Source organism: Rhinopithecus bieti, unplaced genomic scaffold (assembly GCF_001698545.2).
Source record: "Rhinopithecus bieti isolate Rb0 unplaced genomic scaffold, ASM169854v2 scaffold_10654, whole genome shotgun sequence".
NCBI classification, from domain to species: Eukaryota; Metazoa; Chordata; class Mammalia; order Primates; family Cercopithecidae; genus Rhinopithecus; species Rhinopithecus bieti.
In genome coordinates, this window is record NW_016806688.1 from 321826 (window position 1) to 341687 (window position 19862).

Below are 19862 nucleotides of genomic sequence, written 5' to 3' on the forward strand. Positions count from 1 at the left end.
ATGTGAAAGAACATCTCACAGTTTGGGCTTATCAGTGATTTCTAAGACATTCTAATGGATTGCTAAGTCAAGATTAGAAATTGCTTTCCTCCTATTTCATTACGGTAAAATACAGTAAAAGGCTGTATATGTAGATGATTCTTTGTTCAGAAAATGCTAAATCATTTACTTGAAGAGCAAAGGGATTTATTTTGTTTTAGAGAGATTAATTTTAGGGCTGGGCGTGGTGGCTCACGCCTGTAATCACAGCACTTTGGGAGGCCGAGGTGGGTGGATCACAAGGTCAGGAGTTCAAGACCAGTCTGGCCAAGATGATGAAACCCTGTCTCTACTAAAAATACAAAACTTAGCCAGGTGTGGTGGCAGTCATCTGTAATCCCAGCTACTCGGGAGGCTGAGGCAGGAGAATCAGTTTAACCCCATGGGTGGAGGTTGCAGTGAGCCTAGATTGTGCCACTGCACTCCAGCCTGGGCAACAGAGTGAGACTCCCCATCTAAAAAAAAAAAAAAAAAAAAAAATTATAATTTAAAAATTAGGCATTGATGGTCTGAATTAAGTACCAAATTTTCTCCTAAAGTAGCTAATAATGGAAGTATTACTATAAAAATATTTGGTATTTTTTAGCATCTTACAAAAGAAGGTGCTAGCTCCTGAAACAGAAGCAGTTTAATTATTTAGCTTGATCTTATTAACAAACATTTGAATGCTTACTGTGTTCCAGTAGTTATGTGGATACCCGTAGATAAGATGCAGTGTCATCCCTATGGGTATGTAATGTATTTGGTGGATAATACAAAGTATATTTCTCTTGAAATTCCCAAGACCTAATAGTGTTAATAGGTGTGCTAAGTCTAATAAGAAGAAAAATCCATCTACTAGTAATGTAGTAAAATGCATATTGAATTTAATCATTGTCATTAATAGGAAGAGCAGTGAAGAGGCACAAAAAGAGAGGAGAAGGATATCAAATTTGTTGAACATAATGGAACCAAGTCTCCTTCAGTTTTATATTTCTCGACAGTGGCTAAATAAATTTAAGACCTTTGCCGAACCTGGCCCTATTTCAAATAATGACTTTCTTTGTATTCATGGAGGTAAGAAATCCTGTAATGCAAAGCAGTGTTAGAAGTTTGCTGTAAAATAATTTGCAAATTAGGAGAGCCAAGAATTTTCCTCACACACTTATTTCCTATTTCCCCACCTGCTTTCAAACTTAATGGTTTGAGAAATTCACCTGTCCTTTTTAATTATAGGTAATCTCTAGCTTCTTTATTGAACATATATTTACTGAGTACATGCTTTCTAAACTTTTTGCTAGTGCCTAAGGACACTAAAGATCCTTTTTCTTCTGTGAAAGCTCAAATTTCATAGTAGAGTCAGATACATAAAACAGCTGTTTACATTACAGTGAGCTCCTCCATTATACATCATTTTTCCTACTTAGGCATTCCTGTGCTGGTGATTTTATCTGCCCGCTATATTGGTGGCTCTTAACCCCATTGTCTAAATGAATAGCTGGCTTTTTTCCCAAGTATGGAAATGTATCTGGGATTTAAGAAAAAAAAGCCTCATAATTAAATGTAACTTTGGCCCTTGTGAGATTGGCTGTGTTAATGTTTGTTACTACAATAAATAGGACCTTTGTATGATGCTGATTAAACTTCAAGGTTGAAGATGGGATATTCATGGTAATTATGTTTATAGTGAAACCAAAAGGGATAGGGATACATGTATTGGACATAGAAATTTTAAGGTGTGTGTTCATCTTGAGAAAACACAGTCACCAAAAATGCTTGATAATTACCTTTCTTGGGAGAGAGAATGTAAGAACAATGATTGAGCTGGGTGCAGTGGCTCACACCTGTAATCCCAGTGTCTCAGGAGGCTGAGGCAGGAGGACTCCTTGAGCCCTAGAGTTGAGGTTGCAGTGAGCCATGGTCATGCTGCTGCACTCCAGCCTGGGTGACAGAGTGAGACCTTGACTCAAAAAAATGGCCAGACACAATGGCTCATGCCTCTAATCCCAGCACTTTGGAAGGCCAAAGCAGGAGGATCATTTGAGTTCATGAGTTTGAGACCAGCCTAGGCAACATAATGAGAGCCTGTTTCTACAAAAAAATAAAAAAGTTAGCTGGGTGTGTTGAAGCATGCCTCTAGTCCCAGCTATGCAGGAGGCGGGGGTGGGAGGATCCCTTGAGCCCAGAAATTTTGAGGCTGCTGTGAGCCATGATCTTGCCACTGTACTCTCTAGACTGGGTGACAGAACAAGACCCTGCCACTTGAAAAAACAATGAGGATTGATCAGTCATTTAGTTATTGTTAAAAAAATGAGTTTAATCTTTGAAAGGAGTATAATTAAAAGCATGAAACAAATATGTTTAAATTTTTTTTTTTAGGTGTTCCTCCAAGAAAAGCTGGTTATATTGAAGACCTGGTTTTGATGCTGCCTCAGAACATTTGGGATAACCTATATAGCAGGTTTGTTTTTTAAATCAGACCATACAGTGTTGTGAAAGTCAGTTAAACTGGTTAAAAGGGGATTGGATTATTTCACAGATGCTCATTGTGCTGTATGTTTATTCTTTTTCCTTCACTTATTCATTATAAAGTGTGAGTAGGAAGACTTTGTAGCTACTGTGGCATAGTCTAGATAATTAATTTTAATTTTTTTGTTCTAATTGTCTGCAAAGGTATGCTGTGGTAATTTAAGTACTTTGTTTAAAATATTTTGCATATCCCCACACTAAAATTTTACGTATGTATATACTCCGACAATTGAGTATCTTACTCTTAAATTGTAAATTTTTTTTTTCTTTTTCTTGAGACAAGGTCTTGCTCTGTTACCCAGGCTGGAGTGCAGTGGCATGATCTCGGCTCACTGCAGCCTCTACCACCTAGGGTCAAGTGGTCCTCTCGCTTCAGCCTGCCGAGTAGCTGGGATCACAGGCGTGCATCACCATGTCTGGCTAATTTTGGGGTTTTTTTTTTTTGTAGAGATGGGGTTTCACCATGTGCCCGGGCTGGTCTTGAACTCCTGGGCTCAAGCCATATGGCCGCCTCGGCCTCCCAAAGTACTGGGATTACAGGCATGCACCACTGGGCCCGGCCTTAACATTGTAAATTTAAAAATTTTTTTTTTTTTTTTTTTTTTTTTGAGACGGAGTCTCGCTCTGTCACCTAGGCTGGAGTGCAGTGGCCGGATCTCAGCTCACTGCAAGCTCCGCCTCCCAGGTTTACGTCATTCTCCTGCCTCAGCCTCCTGAGTAGCTGGGACTACAAGCGCCCGCCACCTCGCCCGGCTAGTTTTTTATATTTTTTAGTAGAGACGGGGTTTCACCGGGTTAGCCAGGATGGTCTCGATCTCCTGACCTTGTGATCCGCCCGTCTCGGCCTCCCAAAGAGCTGGGATTACAGGCTTGAGCCACCGCGCCCGGCCGTAAATTAAAAAATTTTAAGATGGAGTCTCGCTCTGTCACCCAGTCTGGAGTGCAGTGGTGTGATCTCGGCTCACTGCAACCTCTGCCACCCAGTTTCAAGTGATTCTTGTGCCTCAGCCTCCCGAGTACCTGGGATTACAGGCGCACGTCACCACGCCTGGCTAATTTTTGTATTTTTGATAGAGACGGGGTTTCACCATGTTGGCCAGGTTGGTCTTGCAACTTCTGACCTTTATTTTAAAACATTTTGCACCACAGATTTCCTACTAATTATGTTTTCTTTAATTAAATATTAAAAATAATTCATACATTCAATGCTTCTTAATTGAGAGGCTAGGGGAGGCCTTCATTTGACAACTTGACTATGACTGTGATGTGTAATTTAACATTTATATGTTGTATGATAATTTTTGAAATCACTTCTTTTACTTTGTTGTTGGCTCTAACATTTTGAAGCAGAAGTAAGGGAGAGTTGAAATATAGATAAAGCAAGTTAAGCAATAAACTGATAAAGTCACTGACCTTAATAAACATAATAACAAGTCCTTATATGGTTTTGGTTTTATATTACTTTGAGAATTTTATTAAGATAATTTATTTTACTGGGTATTTGGCCACTGACTTAAATGTTAGAAACAAACTTCCTAGAACATAAGCTTTCTTAAGCTTGCCATAATTTTAATTCTTAAATTTTTCATGCTTTAGGTATGGTGGAGGACCAGCTGTTAACCATCTGTACATTTGTCACACTTGCCAGATTGAGGCGGAGAAAATTGAAAAGAGAAGAAAAACTGAGTTGGAAATTTTTATCCGGGTAAAAAACTGATACTTTTCAAATTGATCTAGGATAAAGATGAAGACCTGACAATTATCAGCTATATGATATTAATAAAATGATTGGATGAAAGAGTTGTAATAGATTTCAAGTGTTCTAGGTGCATAATGGTGAATGACCTCAGGCAGTTCACTACAGTTCTGTTGAGTTATGTTCTCCCTTTGTGTTTTTTTTTTTGTGTGTGTGTGTGTGTATGGGACAAAATCTTACTCTGTCGCCCAGGCTGGAGTGCAGTGGTGCAATCTCGGCTCACAGCAACCTCCGTCTCCTAGGTTCAAGCGATTCTTCTGCCTCAGCTTCCCAACTCAACTGGCGTGCCCCACCACGCCTGGCTAATTTTTGTATTTTTAGTAGAGACAGGGTTTTGCCGCGTTGGCCATGCTGGTCTCGAACTCCTGACCTCATGTGATCCACCGTATTGGCCCCACGAAGTGCTGGGATTATAGGCATGAGTCACTGTGCTTGACCCCTTTGTGGGTTTTTGTTTTTATGGATTGACAATAATTTTTTTTTTTTTAATGTATTGGCACTGGCAGAAATCTTTTTGAAATGGAAAATTACAGGTTTTCTTAAGTTAGTGTTGTCTGTAGTCTATCCAGACTGCATGTACTACTTTCATTCTTTTGTGAGATATATTATTATTTTGTTTTTTTGAGAGACTCCTGAGCTTATAAATATACCCATTTTTCACAAACTGAACATATTATGAGGTGTCCCTTAATTGTAAGCAACAGAAAGTGTGGTCATAAAATAAAAAGAATGAACAACCAGGTTTTATGGGCAAGGAATAGTACCCTTCCAATTATCGAGGTAGCAAGAAGTCTCTGCAGTGCTGCTGTCAGTAACATAGCTCCACTTGAAAAACTGGATCATCTGAGAGACATGTTCATTGATAAATCTACTGAGACACTATTATGGGGAGGAGTAATACTGCAAGAAAAAAAATTCTTTTAGTAAAAGCAGGGGAGAAGATATTAAGCAGATCAAAATAAGATGTCCAGTATGTTTCATATTATTCCTTTCCTGCACATATGTAGACACACACACACACACCTGCTTTTCCTCATTGATTCAGGGCTTTTTTTGTGTCCTTGCCTAAAGTAAAGTAAATTTTACATAAAAAAAAAGATATGGGTATGAATTTATTTATTTTACGTGGGCTTCCTTCTTGAATCTAAGGAAGCAAACTTTAGTTGAATATTAAAAATAGTTTTTTCTATCAATGCTTAAATAATGGCGAATGACTGTGTCAGGGTTTGATTAATAGAAGCTATTCTAAGTATTTTGAATAGAATCAGAATATAGGGAATGAGAGCGTTACATTACTATCGAAGGGACTGGGCAGTTGAGGCCAAGAAGACCACTGCTGACTTTCAGGAAATCTAGAAGTGGGATAGGGTTACCACATTGTGGATGGGAGGGAAGCAGTGGCCAAGGATGGTGTTTTATAACCACACAGGGTAAAGATAACTTCTGTATAGTGAGTGGCATGAGCCCAGTCAAGAGTGTTAGAGCCCAGGCAGAATGAGAAGGGATGCCCATATTGGCCTGACATTGGTGGCTACAAGGGTACAGCATAGTGGTGGTAGTGGCAGTGAGCGATTGGTTCCATATGGGAAAATGATCAAGTCATAAGTGTAATGAGTGCCAAGTTTCTCATTGTCAGATGAGGAAGTTTCAAATATGGAAAAGGAGAAAACTAAACTGTACCTTGTATTGTTATTGGATTGGAGTTATGGGTATCTTTGTGAACTCGTGATAATAACTGAGTAAATATGGACGTGTACGTGTGTGTGTGTGTGTGTGTATGCATGTATAGAAACTTAATATTTCTTAACTCTCACTGAAAGTGCCTTGGATCAATGATTACTCCAGTAGGATTGATCATACCTGTCTCTCAGAGAGAGAGAGATATATATATATATTTATATAGATATCTATATCTATATATAGATTGATTACTCCAATCTATTGATTACTCCAGTAGGATTGATCATACCTAGCTCTCTAGGTCTATCTAGATAGATCTGTATCTAGATCTGTATATGAAATATAGATAGAGCAGGTTAAGCAATAAACTGATAAAGTCACTGACCTTAATAAACAAATACAGGTCTATCTAGATAGGTCTATATCTGGATAGATCTATATGTAACTTTATATATAGAGAGAATATGTTCTATATATAGAGAGAGAGAATACGTTCAATTCAAATGTATATAAAATATAGATATATAGATATGTATCTATATATATCTATATATTTCTGAATTTCATTTTAAAAGACAGGGTCTCATTCTGTCACCAGACTGTGGAGTGCAGTGGCTGGTCATAGTTCACTGTAACATTGAACTCCTAGGCTCAAGGGATCCTCCTGCCTCAGCATCCGAGTAGCTAGGACTACAGATGCACACCACCATGTGTGGCTAATTAAAGAAAAATTTTTTTTGTAGAGACAGTGTCTTGCTGTCTTGCCCAGACTGGTCTCTAATGCCTGGCCTCAAGCGATTTTCCTGCCTCTGCCTCCCAAAGCTCTGGGATTACAAGCATAAACTAATGTGCCTAGCCTCAAAATAAATTTTAGTAATATACAACCTCATTAAATAAAATAGGAGATATTGCATCCATATTAGTATAAATAAATAAATGAATAAATGGAAAGGATGAGGAATGGAATGTTTACATCATTTCAACTTAACTTCCTCATTAAACACTTATTAATTACAAAGGGAAAAGACTAAATTTCAGCAGAGAATCCTGACACTATCTCGATGAAGATAAAATGAGCATCATTAAAAATGAAACAAATCAATTAGTTGGGTGTGCTGGTGTGTGCCTGTAAGTTCCAGTTATTCAGGAGGCGAGGCAAGAGGATCACTTGAGCCCAGGAGTTTAAGACTAGCCTGGACAATGTAGCGAGACTTTGTATCTTGAAAGAAAGAAAAAAAGAAATGAAACAAATAAAAATTATGTGCCAGAATAGTGTACAATTAGAAGAACATGGCACCACTTCTTTGATACACAGGTGGATAACCTGAATCTCAAATGAGGAAAGTCACAAACCCAAACTGAGGGACATTTTATAAAACAACAATCTGTTTGGAAGAAAGGAACATCTGTTCAACTTATTCTGAAATCGAACTAGGTAAAGAAAATTTCTTTGTATACTTGGAGTTTTCCTGTAAGTTTCAGATTGCTTCAGAGTTAAAAAAAATTCAAAACTGCATAAAGCCCTTGGAAACGATTTCAGCTGTCTGCCTGTGACAATGCTCAGAAACCTGAGAAGCTACTGCTACTATCAGGACCCAAGTGAATTATTCAAGATGATGCCCAGAAGACACAGGATGCTGCTGTTAAAGATGTTAGCTACGTACAATACTAAGTGAGATTGGATTCTTTGGAAGATGCTTAGAAGTGGTGGCAAAACCCTACTTATGCTATCTGTGGATGCCTCAAGACTACCCAAAGCTGCCACCAGAGGGGAAATCGTTTTCTTTCTTATACCTTTCATATATTTCATATATCATGGTTATATATAGTCTGGCATACTACTGGCAATGGATCCTGTAAAATGTAGGCTTGTCTTCACAGAAAGGAGTATATGAATAAATGAAAATGATGTTCATTAACAGATAATACAGCACAGCCTACCCCTTTGTCAACCCAGCACCCATATGCACTTACACAACCAAACAACAGTGGCAACAATATCATGCTTCTGCCTGACGTAATACAACTAGGCTCCTGCACCAGTATGTGTTTCATTTGCCCTTTCCCCATATTTGGGAGACCCAAAGTCCCATCAGTCACTATACCATTTCTAAATGATGTTCATAAATCTTTTAGTTCAGACAGTATAGTCACGCTTTTCCCTGTTACACTCTGTGATCTAAAGAATGAACTATAATGTTAACCACCAACATACCTTATAATAGTAGTCAAATGAAAGGAAAAAAATAAATTGGTAGTTATTTCAACATCTGGTAAATATTTATAAATATGTACATGGAGCAAGGAAGAAATATGTATCTATAGCTGATCACTACTCTTTCCTTATTTCCTCTGTTCTCAGCCAATACCTTGGCTGGTTGTAAATGTGTTTACCTCATAAAATAACCCAAGACCTTCATTTCTGAAGGGTTTGAACCCTTAGTAGTCTTGTCTGTATTAGATTTCTCTGAATATGGAAATACTAAATGGTGCCTATAGTGGGTTGAATGGTGGTTCCCAAAAAGATATTTCCATACTCTAATCTCTGTAAATTAACCTTATTGGTGAATGTGACCTTACTTGAAAAAGGGGTATTTGCATATGTAAGGATTTTTGAGATGAGATCATCCTCAGTTGTCTGAATGGGCCCTAAATCCAGTAAGTGACCTTTCACAGAGATACACAGCAGAGAGATACACAGAGAAGAGGTGAAAATCATGAAGATGGAGGCAGACGTTGGAATGATACAGCTGCAAAGTAGAAGCTTTAGAAGCATGATAGGCAAGGAATGGAATCTTCCCCTAGAGCCTCTACAGGGAGAATGGTTCTGCTGACACTGGGATTTTGGATTTCTGGTCTCCAAAACAGAGAGAATGAATACCTTTTCATTTTCCAAAGTTGTGGCACTCTGTTACAGCATTCCTCTGAAACTAATACAGTGGGTATAATCTGGTTTCCCAACATAATCCTCTTTGTTCCTATTGTGTAGTAATGTAGTGTTCATTTTATTTACCTTTTATAACTGGGATCAGTCATTGCAGCCAGTACTGTAACCTCCTCTTTTCTTGCTGATTCAGTGACATGAGAAACTCAAAATGGCCAGAGGGCTGTCTCAACTTTCAGTCCAGTCAAATTGTTGTTGTGTTCCCTCGGGATACAAATCTTCCACATTTAGTAGAGGCCGAAGTTGTGAGTATGGGAAGCAAAACTTTTGTGAATATGTCAGTAGGTAGTAGTAGATGAGCTCTCTTATTTCCTTTACCTGATTCCTAGGTTTATGTATTCTGGTTATGGGAAAAACCACCATATATTGGTTTCTAATTTGGAGCATATACGTCATCGTGTAAGATAATACCAAACTCACAAAGTGTTGCCACCCACACAAAAAAACTAAGTCCAGTAGGCCAACATCTTTTGCAAATGATAGCACATGGTAACATCAGTGAATTTTATGAAAGTAAACCTATTTCTTCATTTCTTTTGTGTAAAATGAATTCCAAGGTCAGAGCCAGTGTAGGATATTATGGTTATGAATGAGTCATTCACTAAGTCCAAGAATAGTGGTACTTGGTAAAACACTGAGTTAGGAAGGTAGACCTAAATCCAGTGTAAGTTATAGGTGTTTAAAAATCATGCGTCATCAAAGGACTCTTATCCAGACTATATAAAGAACATACAACTCAATAAGTAAACAAATATTCCAATTGGAAAATAGGCAAAAGATTTGAATAGAAATTACCCTTAAGAAGATAGCGCTGATAAGCACATTAAAAGTACACAGTCTCAGTCATTAGGGAATTCCTATGAATATCAGTGATGAGGATACAAAATGCTGTGTGCCAAATGATAAACAGTTTGGTAATTTCTTGTAGGTTCAACTCCTAGTACATGACCCAACAATCCCACTCTTAGGTATTCATTCCAGAGAAATGGAAATTTATATTAACATAAAACATGTAAACAAATGTTTATGGCAGTATTGTTCATAATTGCCCAAAACTAGAAACAATTGAAATGTCTGTCATCCGACAAATGGATAAGCAAAATGTGTTATAGTTGTATAATAAAATGCTACTCAGCAGTAAAAAGGTCATGGCATACTGATCCATGCAGCAACATGGACAAATATTAGAAACATTATGCCAAGTGTAAGACAGACTTACAAAAGACTATATAATGTCTAATTCATTTATATGAAATTTCTAAAAAGGGAAAAAGTGTGGAGACAAATGATTAGCGATTTCAAGGACCAAGAGAAGGGGAACTGATTGCAAACTGGTGCAGGACAGCTTTTGTGGCTGTTGGAGGGCTCTGAGCTGGATTGTGGTGACAGTTGCACAACTATAAATTTACAGAAAACCATTGAAGTCCACACGAAGAGTGGGAGGATTACACCTTAATAAAATTGTTGTTGTTGTTGTTGTTGTTTTGTTGTTAAAGCAAATCTGGGACTGGGCAAGGTGACTTATGCCTTTCTTGCACTTTAGGAGGCTAAGGAGGGAAGATTGCTTGAGCCTAGGAGTTGGAGATTACAGGGAGCTCTGACCGTGACCCTGTACTCCAGCCTGGGCAACAGAGCAAGACCCTGTCTTTAAAAATAAATAAAATTGACCGGGCTCAGTGGCTCACGCCTGTAATCCCAGCACCTTGGGAGGCTGAGGCAGGTGGATGACTTGAGGTCAGGAGTTCAAGACCAGCCTGGCCAACATGGTGAAACCCCATCTTTACTAAAAATACAAAAATTAGCCAGGTGTGGTGGCGGGCGCCTATAATCCCACCTACTTGGGAGGCTGAGGCAGGAGATTTGCTTGAACCGGGAAGGTGGAGATTGCAGTGAGTTGAGATCACACCATTGTATTCCAGCCTGGATGACAGAGTGAGATTACGTCACCAAAAAAAAAAAAAAAAAAAAAAAAGTGCAAACCTATTATTATTATTCTGTAAATATTAGGGTTTTTTTTGTTTGTTTTATTCAGCCCCCCCCCTTTTTTTTTAAACAAAGCACATGTGTTAACAAAATAACACTGGAATATAAAAATAGGTGCCCTTGGTGGATTGGAAGCTAGGTGAAGTTTCTGAAAAACTGAAAAAGCAGATAGGATCAGATCAAAGAAGCAAGCAAGTGCCACAGGAAATGACTATGTGGGCTTTAATCTTGGAAGTGGCAGATACCGTGATGACCCTAGCATTCTACCTGTTGCACTGTACCAGGCAGCAAGCATAAAGGTATCTGCCTAGGTAGAGCAGTGAATGTAGACATGTGAAGTATGATTGATATTCAGGGAGATACATCAGGAAATTGCATCCTAAATAACAAAACAAAACCTCAATACATGGGTTGATTGAATGGCAAAATAAATACTATTGGAGAGCAAATTAGTATGCTGAAAGATGTAGCGGAAAGATTTCTCCCAAGGTAAAGCACAAAAAGATAAGCAGACAGAAGGAAGAAAAGTTTTGACATGTTGAATAGCTATAGGATCCAATATTTTTCTATTATGTATTTTTTAAAAGAGAACAGGGTGAGAACTACGTTTAGAGTAACCATTTAGATAAATTTCCCAGAACTAGAGAGAAACACATCCTTAAATTAATGAGGTAACTATGCTTAACTAAATTTTAAAAAGCTTCTACCTAAACACATAGGAAGTAACTTCTTAATACCAAAGATAAAGTAAGTCCTGAAAGTGTTTAAACATGGTAGTGGTATGAATTTAATGGTTGTTATAATTATGAATTTAATGGTTGTTATAATCCAGCATCTGGCAGATTCGGTCTGACATTACATTTTAGAAATCTCAGTTCTCTAGGGATAAGTTTCTCATTACAGAAAGCCCCAACTTTAATTCCATGCCTTGAGACAAATATGCCTTGATTTCTTTGTTAACCATCAGAGACTGCCACAGCATTTTACATTTTATTGTTCCACCGAAGCAGCTAGCTACCTTGTGTCCCAGAAAGATCTTTGCCCTCAGAGAGCTTATGTATACATACATACACACACGTACATATATATACACACACACATACTTTTTTTTTTTTTTTTTTGAGACAAGATGTTGCTCTTTTGCCCGGGCTGGAGTGTGGTGGCATGGTCACAGCTTTCTGCAGCCTTGATCTCCCACGCTCAAGAGATCCTCCACATCAGCCTCCTGATGAATAGCTGGGACTATAGGCATGTGCCACCACCCCCAGCTAATTTTTTTTTTTGTATTTTTAGTAGAGGTGGGGTTTACCATGTTGCCCAGGCTGGTCTTGAATTTTCTGGTCTCAGGTGAGCCACTGTGCCATGCCAGAGCTTATATTTGATAAATATGTTATATATTATATTAAAAGGTGATGGGTACAATGGAAAAGGTAAATAATGAATAGAATCAGAGGCACCAAGATTATAGTGGTGAGGGGGAGGAGTCAGGTTGGAGTTTTATATTTTATTTTGATTTTATTTTATTTTTGAGATGGAGTATTGCTTTTTTGTCCAGGCTGGAGTACAGTGGCGTGATCTCGGCCCACTGCACCCTCCTCCTCTTGGGTTCAAGTGATTCTCCTGCGTCAGCCTCCCGAGTAGCTGGGATTACAGGCACCCACCACCACGCCTGGCTAATTTTTGTATTAGTAGAGATGAGGTTTCACCATGTTGGCCAGACTGGTCTCGAACTCCCCACCTCAAGTGATCCGTAAGTGATCTGTGATGCTGGGATTACAGGCGTGAGCTACCGCGCCCAGCCCAGGTTGGAGTTTTAAACAGGATGGTCAAAATAGGCTTCATTGAGAAGATGACATTTAAGCAAAGACTTAAAGGAGGTAAGGGAGATAGTCATTCAGATACCTGCAAAAAGAAGGGTTAGTGCAAAAGCCTTGTGAGGCAGGGGTGTATTTGTTTGATTCTGGGAATAACAAAGTGGCCAGTATGACCACCAGTGAAAAATGAGGAAGAAAGAAGATGAGGTCAGATTATGGGGGGAGATCATGGAGGTGTGTCTGGGCTATTTTTATAAGGAAATCTGTGGACAACCACAGGGGTTGATTAATTTGATTAGAGGAATTATATAATCTGAACTTGGTTGTCTTTGTCCACAGGTAGTGTGTTCCATGGATTTAATTGCCCATCATGAGATATTTTTAGGAGTCTTATACACTGCTACAATTAGATTAATTCCAAATACCCTTAATTTTCCCGAGCCTCTTTTGCTTGTGCTTCTCTTTCTGTATCAGTTTTTCTGTCGCTTGGGTTTTTTTTAACTGGCTAACCTGGCAAAAAAGAAATTTACTAAGAATAAAAATTGAAAACCCATACCTCCAAAAGTTTGAGAACTAAGGTAGCCCTGAGTATCTACCTGAGTTGACATTGGAGTGATTCCATTCTAACCATTAGGTCACTTCTCTGAAGATTTTTATTTCTGGTAGAGTTGTGTATAGTTTGAGTCACATACCCATTCCTTAGGCCTAAGAGCTGGAAGAGGGAATTGGTTTTCAGGGACTCCCACCGCTTTTTAGAATTTACCTATACATTTATGTATATTGCTTGTGAAATGACATGTAGAAAATCATTCATTGCAGCATGGCAGGTAACAGCAAGTTGTCTACCAGTATCTTAAGTAAACAAAGTATAGACTATGGATATAATATGTGTACATAAATAAAGTTTATGCATTAGATTTTTAATAAATATGTGCAGTATTTATTGTTTTGAAGACTTTGTCTTGACCATCTTCATTTACCCAATCTTTATGCCCCTTTTATGTTTACTTGTTAAATTTTGAGACAGAACCTAGAATTGTTTATTCATATTGCTACCACATATCCTAGTACTAAGTTAGGGTACATCTTACTGTACCACTTTTTTTTTTTTTTTTTTTTTAGACAGGATTTTTTTTTGTCCCCCAGGCTGGAGTATAGTGGCACAATCATGGCTCACTGTAGTCTCAACCTTCTTAGCTCAAGCTATCCTCCTACCTCAGCTTCTCGAATAGCTGGGACTGGAGGCACGAATTACCTCACACAGCTAATTTTTTTTGTATAGGCTGAGTTCGGTGGCTCACGTCTATAGTCCCAGCACTTTGGGAGCCCGAGGCAGGTGGATCACTTGAGGTCAGGAGTTCAAGACCAGCCTGGCTAACATGGTGAAAACCTCATCTCTACTAAAAATACAAAAATTAGCCAGGTGTGGTGGCAGGCACCTGTAATCCCAGCTACCCAGGAGGCTGAGGCTGGAGAATTGCTTGAATTTGGGAGGCAGAGGTTGCAGTGAACCCAGATCGTGCCATTGCACTCCCATTGTATATTTTTGGTCTCTATTTTTTGTCTGATTCTGTTCTTTTCTTTTTTTTCTTTTCTTATTTTTTTTCCTGGGCAACAAACAAAACTCTATCTCAAAAATAAAAAATAAAATAAAAAATAATTTTTTTTTTTTTTTTTTTTTTTTTTTTTTTTTTTTTTTTTTTTTTGTAGGATTGTTTCTCACGATGTTGGCTGGTTTTGAACTCCTGGGTTCAAAGACTCCTCCTGCCTCAGCCTCCGAAAGTGCTGAGTTATCAAACACTGAAGTGGAGTGATTGTATTGTTTTGCCATAAAGCAAGTTTTAGATACTAGGTGATTGTTTTTTTTTTCCCCTTCTAGCTTAATAGAGCGTTCCAAGAAGAGGACTCTCCAGCTACTTTTTATTGCATCAGTATGCAGTGGTTTAGAGAATGGGAAAGTTTTGTGAAGGGTAAAGATGGAGGTAAGTGGTTGACTGAAAAAGTTTTTTTTGGTATATTACTTGTTTTTTTGTTTGACAAATATTTCTTGAATATCTATGTGTACTTGGGATTACACTATTGAACAGAAGAGAAAAAAATCCTGTCCTCAGGGATCTTCACGTTCTAGTTTATATTCTGTTGGTTTTAAATTTTGTTAAACTTATTTTATGAATTATAGCAGGAATAAGAGAACTGAACAAAGTAAATCTGTGATCTTAATATTGAAAAAATTTTGGAAATCTTTATAAGGAGTAAGAGGTTGCTTAAGTTATGGTTTATTCAATACAGTGGACTTTTAAAGTAAAATTGTATAACAATATTTAATAATTTGAAAATAAGATACTCTGATATGTGCCGGGTGCGGTGGCTTACGCCTGTAATCCCAGCACTTTGGGAGGCCGAGGCGGGTGGATCACCTCAGGTCAGGAGTTCAAGACCAGCCTGACCAACATAGTGAAACCCTGTCTCTACTAAAAATACAAAAATTAGCCAGATGTGGTGGCAGGCACCTGTAATCCCAGCTACTCAGGAGGCTGAGGCAGGAGAATTGCTTGAATTCGCGAGGCGGAGGCTGCAGTGAACTGAGATCATGGCCACTGTATTCCAGTGTGGCCAACAGAGCAAGACTTTGTCTTTAAACAAACAAACAAACAAAAAGATATTCTGATATGTGAAAAAGGCTGCAACAATATGCCCGGTTAAAGCTTTTTTGTATTTATGTATTTACTTTTTAAAATTTTTAATTAATAGAGACAAGGTCTTACCTCTGTTGCCCAGGTTGAAGTACAGCAGTGTGATCATGGCTCACTGCAGCCCTGACCTCTCAGCCCATGCGATCCTCCTACCTCCATCTCCTGAGTAGTTGGGACCACAGGCATGTACTACCACACTTGGCTAATTTAAAAATTATTTTAAAAAATTAATTGTAGAGATATGGTCTCACAGTGTTGTCCAGGAACTCCTGTGCTCGAGGAATGCACCCACCTTGGCCTCCCAAAGTGCTGAATTACTGAGTGTTCTCTATATTGCCCAGGCTGGCCTCAAACTCCTGGGCTCCAGTGATCCCCTTGCCTCAGCCTCCTGAGTAGCTGGGACTGTAGGTGCTCACCACCTTATCTGATTTTTCTACACCTTTAAAAAAATTGTATTTTTATTTTGTAAGTTCCAGCATACATGTGCAGGATGTGCAGGTTTGTTACATAGGTAAACGTGTGCCATGGCGGTTTGCTGCACCTATCAACCCATTACCTAGGTATCAAGCCCAGCATGCATTAGCTGTTTTTCCTGTTGCTCTCCCGCCCCTCATACCCCAGCCACCCTGCAACAGGCCCCAGTGTGTGTTCTCCTCCCTGTGTCCTTGTGTTCTCATTGTTCGGCTCCCACTTACTAGTGAGAACATGCAGTGTTTGGTTTTTTGTTTCTGCATTAGTTTGCTGAGGATAAGGGCTTCCAGTTCCATCCATGTACCTGCATAGGACATAATTTCTTTCCTTTTTATGGCTGCATGGTATTCCATGGTGTATATTTACCACATTTTCTTTATCCAGTCTATCATAGATGATCATTTAGGTTGATTCCCTGTCTTTGCTGTTGTGAATAGTGCTGCCATGAACATATGTGTGCATGTATCTTTATAACAGAATGATATATATCCAGTAATGGGATTGCTGGGTCAAATGGTATTTCTGGTTCTAGGTCTTTGAGGAATCGCCACACTGTCTTCCACAATGGTTGAACTAATTTACATTCCCACCAACAGTGTAAAAGTGTTCCTATTTCTTCACAGCCTTGCCAGCATCTCTTGTTTCTTGACTCTTCTTTTTTTTTGAGGTAGAGGCTCACTTTGTCGCTCAGGCTGTAGTGGAGTGGTGAGATCTCAGCTCACTGCAACCTCCTCCTGGGTTCAGGCGAGTGTCCTGCCTTAGCGTCTTCTTTTGAGAAGTGTTCATGGTCTTTGCCCACTTTTTAATGTTTTTTTTTTATTTTATTGTAAATTTAAGTTTCTTTTACAGCTTTTGATGATGACCATGTGGTTCACTTTTGCCTTAAATTTTAAAAAGAATATATTTAAACACTTTCCTTTATAATGCTTTTATTGTTTTTAATGTTACTTTGATAATCTGAAGCACATTAATTGTATAATTTCTTTAAAGTTACAAAGGAATTGCTATTTTTTAGCATTAGTGGTACATTTTGACTTGTAATCCCCAAACAGAGAGTTAAACAATAATTTCTGTTAGACTGTGATAGTTGTGAACAAGCCTCTCTTATCTTCTTTCCTGGTTCTGTTTTGGGGGAACTAAGAACTAAAAACGAAGAAGCTCAGGAGAAGACATTAAGAATTAACCTAGGCCAGGCGCGGTAGCTCATGCCTGTAATCCCAGCACTTTGTGAGGCTGAGGTGGGCGGATCATGAGGTCAGGAGTTCAAGACCAGCCTGACCAACATGGTGAACGCCATTTCTACTAAAAAAAAGCAAAAATTAGCTGGGCATGATGGCGTGTGCCTGTAATCCCAGCTACTCAGGAGGCTGAGGCAGGAGAATCACTTGAACCCGAGGTGGAGCTTGCAGTGAGCTGAGGTCGTGCCACTGTACTCCAGCCTGGGCGACAGGGCGAGACTCCATCTCAAAAATAATAATAATAATAATAATTTGGCTAAGAAATAACCAATCTGATAATATAGTTACAGGTCACAATTTTGTCAAGCACAAAATTACACAATTTTTGTTACATTTCTTTGAAAAATACATTTTGATATATTTTCCTTTAGATCCTCCAGGTCCTATTGACAATACTAAGATTGCAGTCACTAAATGTGGTAATGTGATACTTAGGCAAGGTAAGTTTGACTCGTATTTAAGCTTTTACTTGTGAGTGATTTGTCACTGTTAGAAATATGTTATCATTAGTCATCTATAGTACTTTTTTACCCAGCTGAAGAATGTAATCCATACATTAACTAGGGCAAATAATGGAAAGCAGCCACTATTTTTTTATCTGAGGAAAGGTCTTAAGGCTGTTGGTAAGAGCTAAGAAAAAGCATCTCTGACATTTTGAGACAAACCGTATGTTGCAGCTTATAACAATATGGGCTGGTAGTCTGCGGATTCATGTTCCAAAAGTTCTCAATTATCCCTAGAAGATTCATGCTGGGGGGTACATTATGAAAGCTTTTGCAGTATGAACGTAGGTTTGTAAACATTATTTCTTCTACATAATTTTAAGGAGCAGATTCTGGCCAGATTTCTGAAGAAACATGGAATTTTCTGCAGTCTATTTATGGTGGAGGGCCTGAAGTTATCCTACGACCTCCGGTTGTTCATGTTGATCCAGATATACTTCAAGCAGAAGAAAAAATTGAAGTAGAAACTCGGTCTTTGTAATTTTTAGGATGTAGAGAGTTCTAATGAGGAATCATTTTCATGTCCCCTGACATGTACACATGCGAAAACATTCCTAAAAGCGTGTTTATTTTCTTTGTTTTTTTTTCATCATTTATCCCATTTATTTCTTCTTAGTGGGCATTATGGAAGAATATATTAAAATGTGTAATATACCACGGGTTGGTATATTTAATTTTAAATACTTACCATAAAGTCTTTCAGTGTAATTTTTCTTTGAGACAGAGTCTTCCTCTGTCACCCAGGCTGGAGTGCGGTGGTGCGACCTCTGCTCACTGCAACCTCCGCCTCTTGGGTTCAAGCGATTCTCCTGCCTCAGCCTCTTGAGTAGCTGGGATTATAGGCACCTGCCACCACGCCCGGCTAATTTTTGTATTTCAGTAGAGATGCGGTTGCACCATGTTGGCCAGGCTGGTCTCAAACTCCTGACCTCAGGTGATCCATCCACCTTGGCCACCCAAAGTGCTGGGATTACAGGTGTAAGCTATAGCGCCTGGCCCAGTGTAATATTTTTGAAAGAGGAGGGACAATTGTGAAATCAGTAGGTTATCTTTAATCTTTGTACTACATGCAGATCCATAGTATCCTTTGTAGTGTTGTAAATACTTTTACTTTGAAAACTTTTTCATTACCCTAAATCACTGTAACTCTGACCAGTCTTTCAGTTCTCCAAAAGCCTAATTTAATTGTGTAGTTTTATCATGGCTTCATATAATAGAGAGCCTATTTTAAGTTGAAAGTAGTAGTCAGAAAATTGTTAATTTCCTAAAGCTCAGGAAACTAGGGTGTCACTTTTTTTGCACTGCAGCATATACACTAGCTTATTAAAATTTACAAAATGTCTTTTTGAATGTATCAAGGATGTATTTAGTTTGAGTGGAATTTGTCAGCAAATATCAGTAACTTATTGCCGCTTATATTGTACAATGTTAAACTTCAATTCCTGTAACTCTGGTTAGTATTAATGTCAGTAACTAAAAAACTTAGAGTTAGTTTTAGGGCACTTTTTATTTTGAGAGCATGAAGTGTGGAATGTGTCACTGCGATTGGTGATAAAACCAAGGCCACTTGTAGCTTGATTTTTTAAATGAAATAGATAAAGTCTTTTTGAATAATATAGTATGCACTGCTGTTTGCTTGATTATGTAATGTCAAAAGTTTAACTATATTCCAAGTACGAAAACATACTGGATTACATTGAGGATGCTGAATAGCATTCATGATGGCTTTGTTTTGCTTTGGGGCAGCTGTCACCAGCTAAAGCAATGTTGTTAAAATTAGCTCAATAAAAATGATTTTAAAATGTAAAACTTGAATGTTGAATTTATTTGATAGACGTTAAAGGTAAAAGGTATTAAGTTTGTTAATATTAATACCTTCTTGCTGTTTCTATTTTATTTGATTTATGTATTCTTTTGAGACAGAGTCTCACCCTTGCCTAGGCTGGAATGCAGTGGCACAGTCTTGGCTCACTGCAACCTCCACCTCTCGGGTTCAAGTGGTTCTCCTGCCTCAGCCTCCCAAGTAGCTGGGGTTACAGGCATGAACCACCACGCCCAGCTAATTTTTGTATTTTTAGTAGAGATAGGGTTTCGCCATGTTGGCCTGACTAGTTTCGAACTCCTGACCTCAGGTGATCCACCTGCCTTGGTTTCCCAAAGTGTTGGGATTACAGATGTGAACCACTGTGCCCAGCCAGTTTATTTTAAAATATTTATTTATTTTGAGACCAGG

At 38.5% G+C, this 19862-nt stretch overlaps 1 protein-coding gene across 1 annotated transcript in view; it reads left to right on the forward strand.

Moving 5' to 3' along the window:
- The window catches only part of USP33 (ubiquitin specific peptidase 33), a 46471-nt gene extending 27033 nt beyond the window's left edge, over positions 1 to 19438 (forward strand). The window contains exons 17-22 of the mRNA XM_017877399.1: positions 926 to 1095; positions 2398 to 2479; positions 4144 to 4252; positions 14604 to 14706; positions 17498 to 17566; positions 17953 to 19438. Of these exons, the coding sequence (XP_017732888.1) occupies positions 926 to 1095; positions 2398 to 2479; positions 4144 to 4252; positions 14604 to 14706; positions 17498 to 17566; positions 17953 to 18110 (691 nt within the window). The 3' untranslated portion in view covers positions 18111 to 19438. The remainder of the gene's footprint in view (positions 1 to 925; positions 1096 to 2397; positions 2480 to 4143; positions 4253 to 14603; positions 14707 to 17497; positions 17567 to 17952) is intronic.
- The last annotated feature ends 424 nt before the right edge of the window (positions 19439 to 19862 follow it).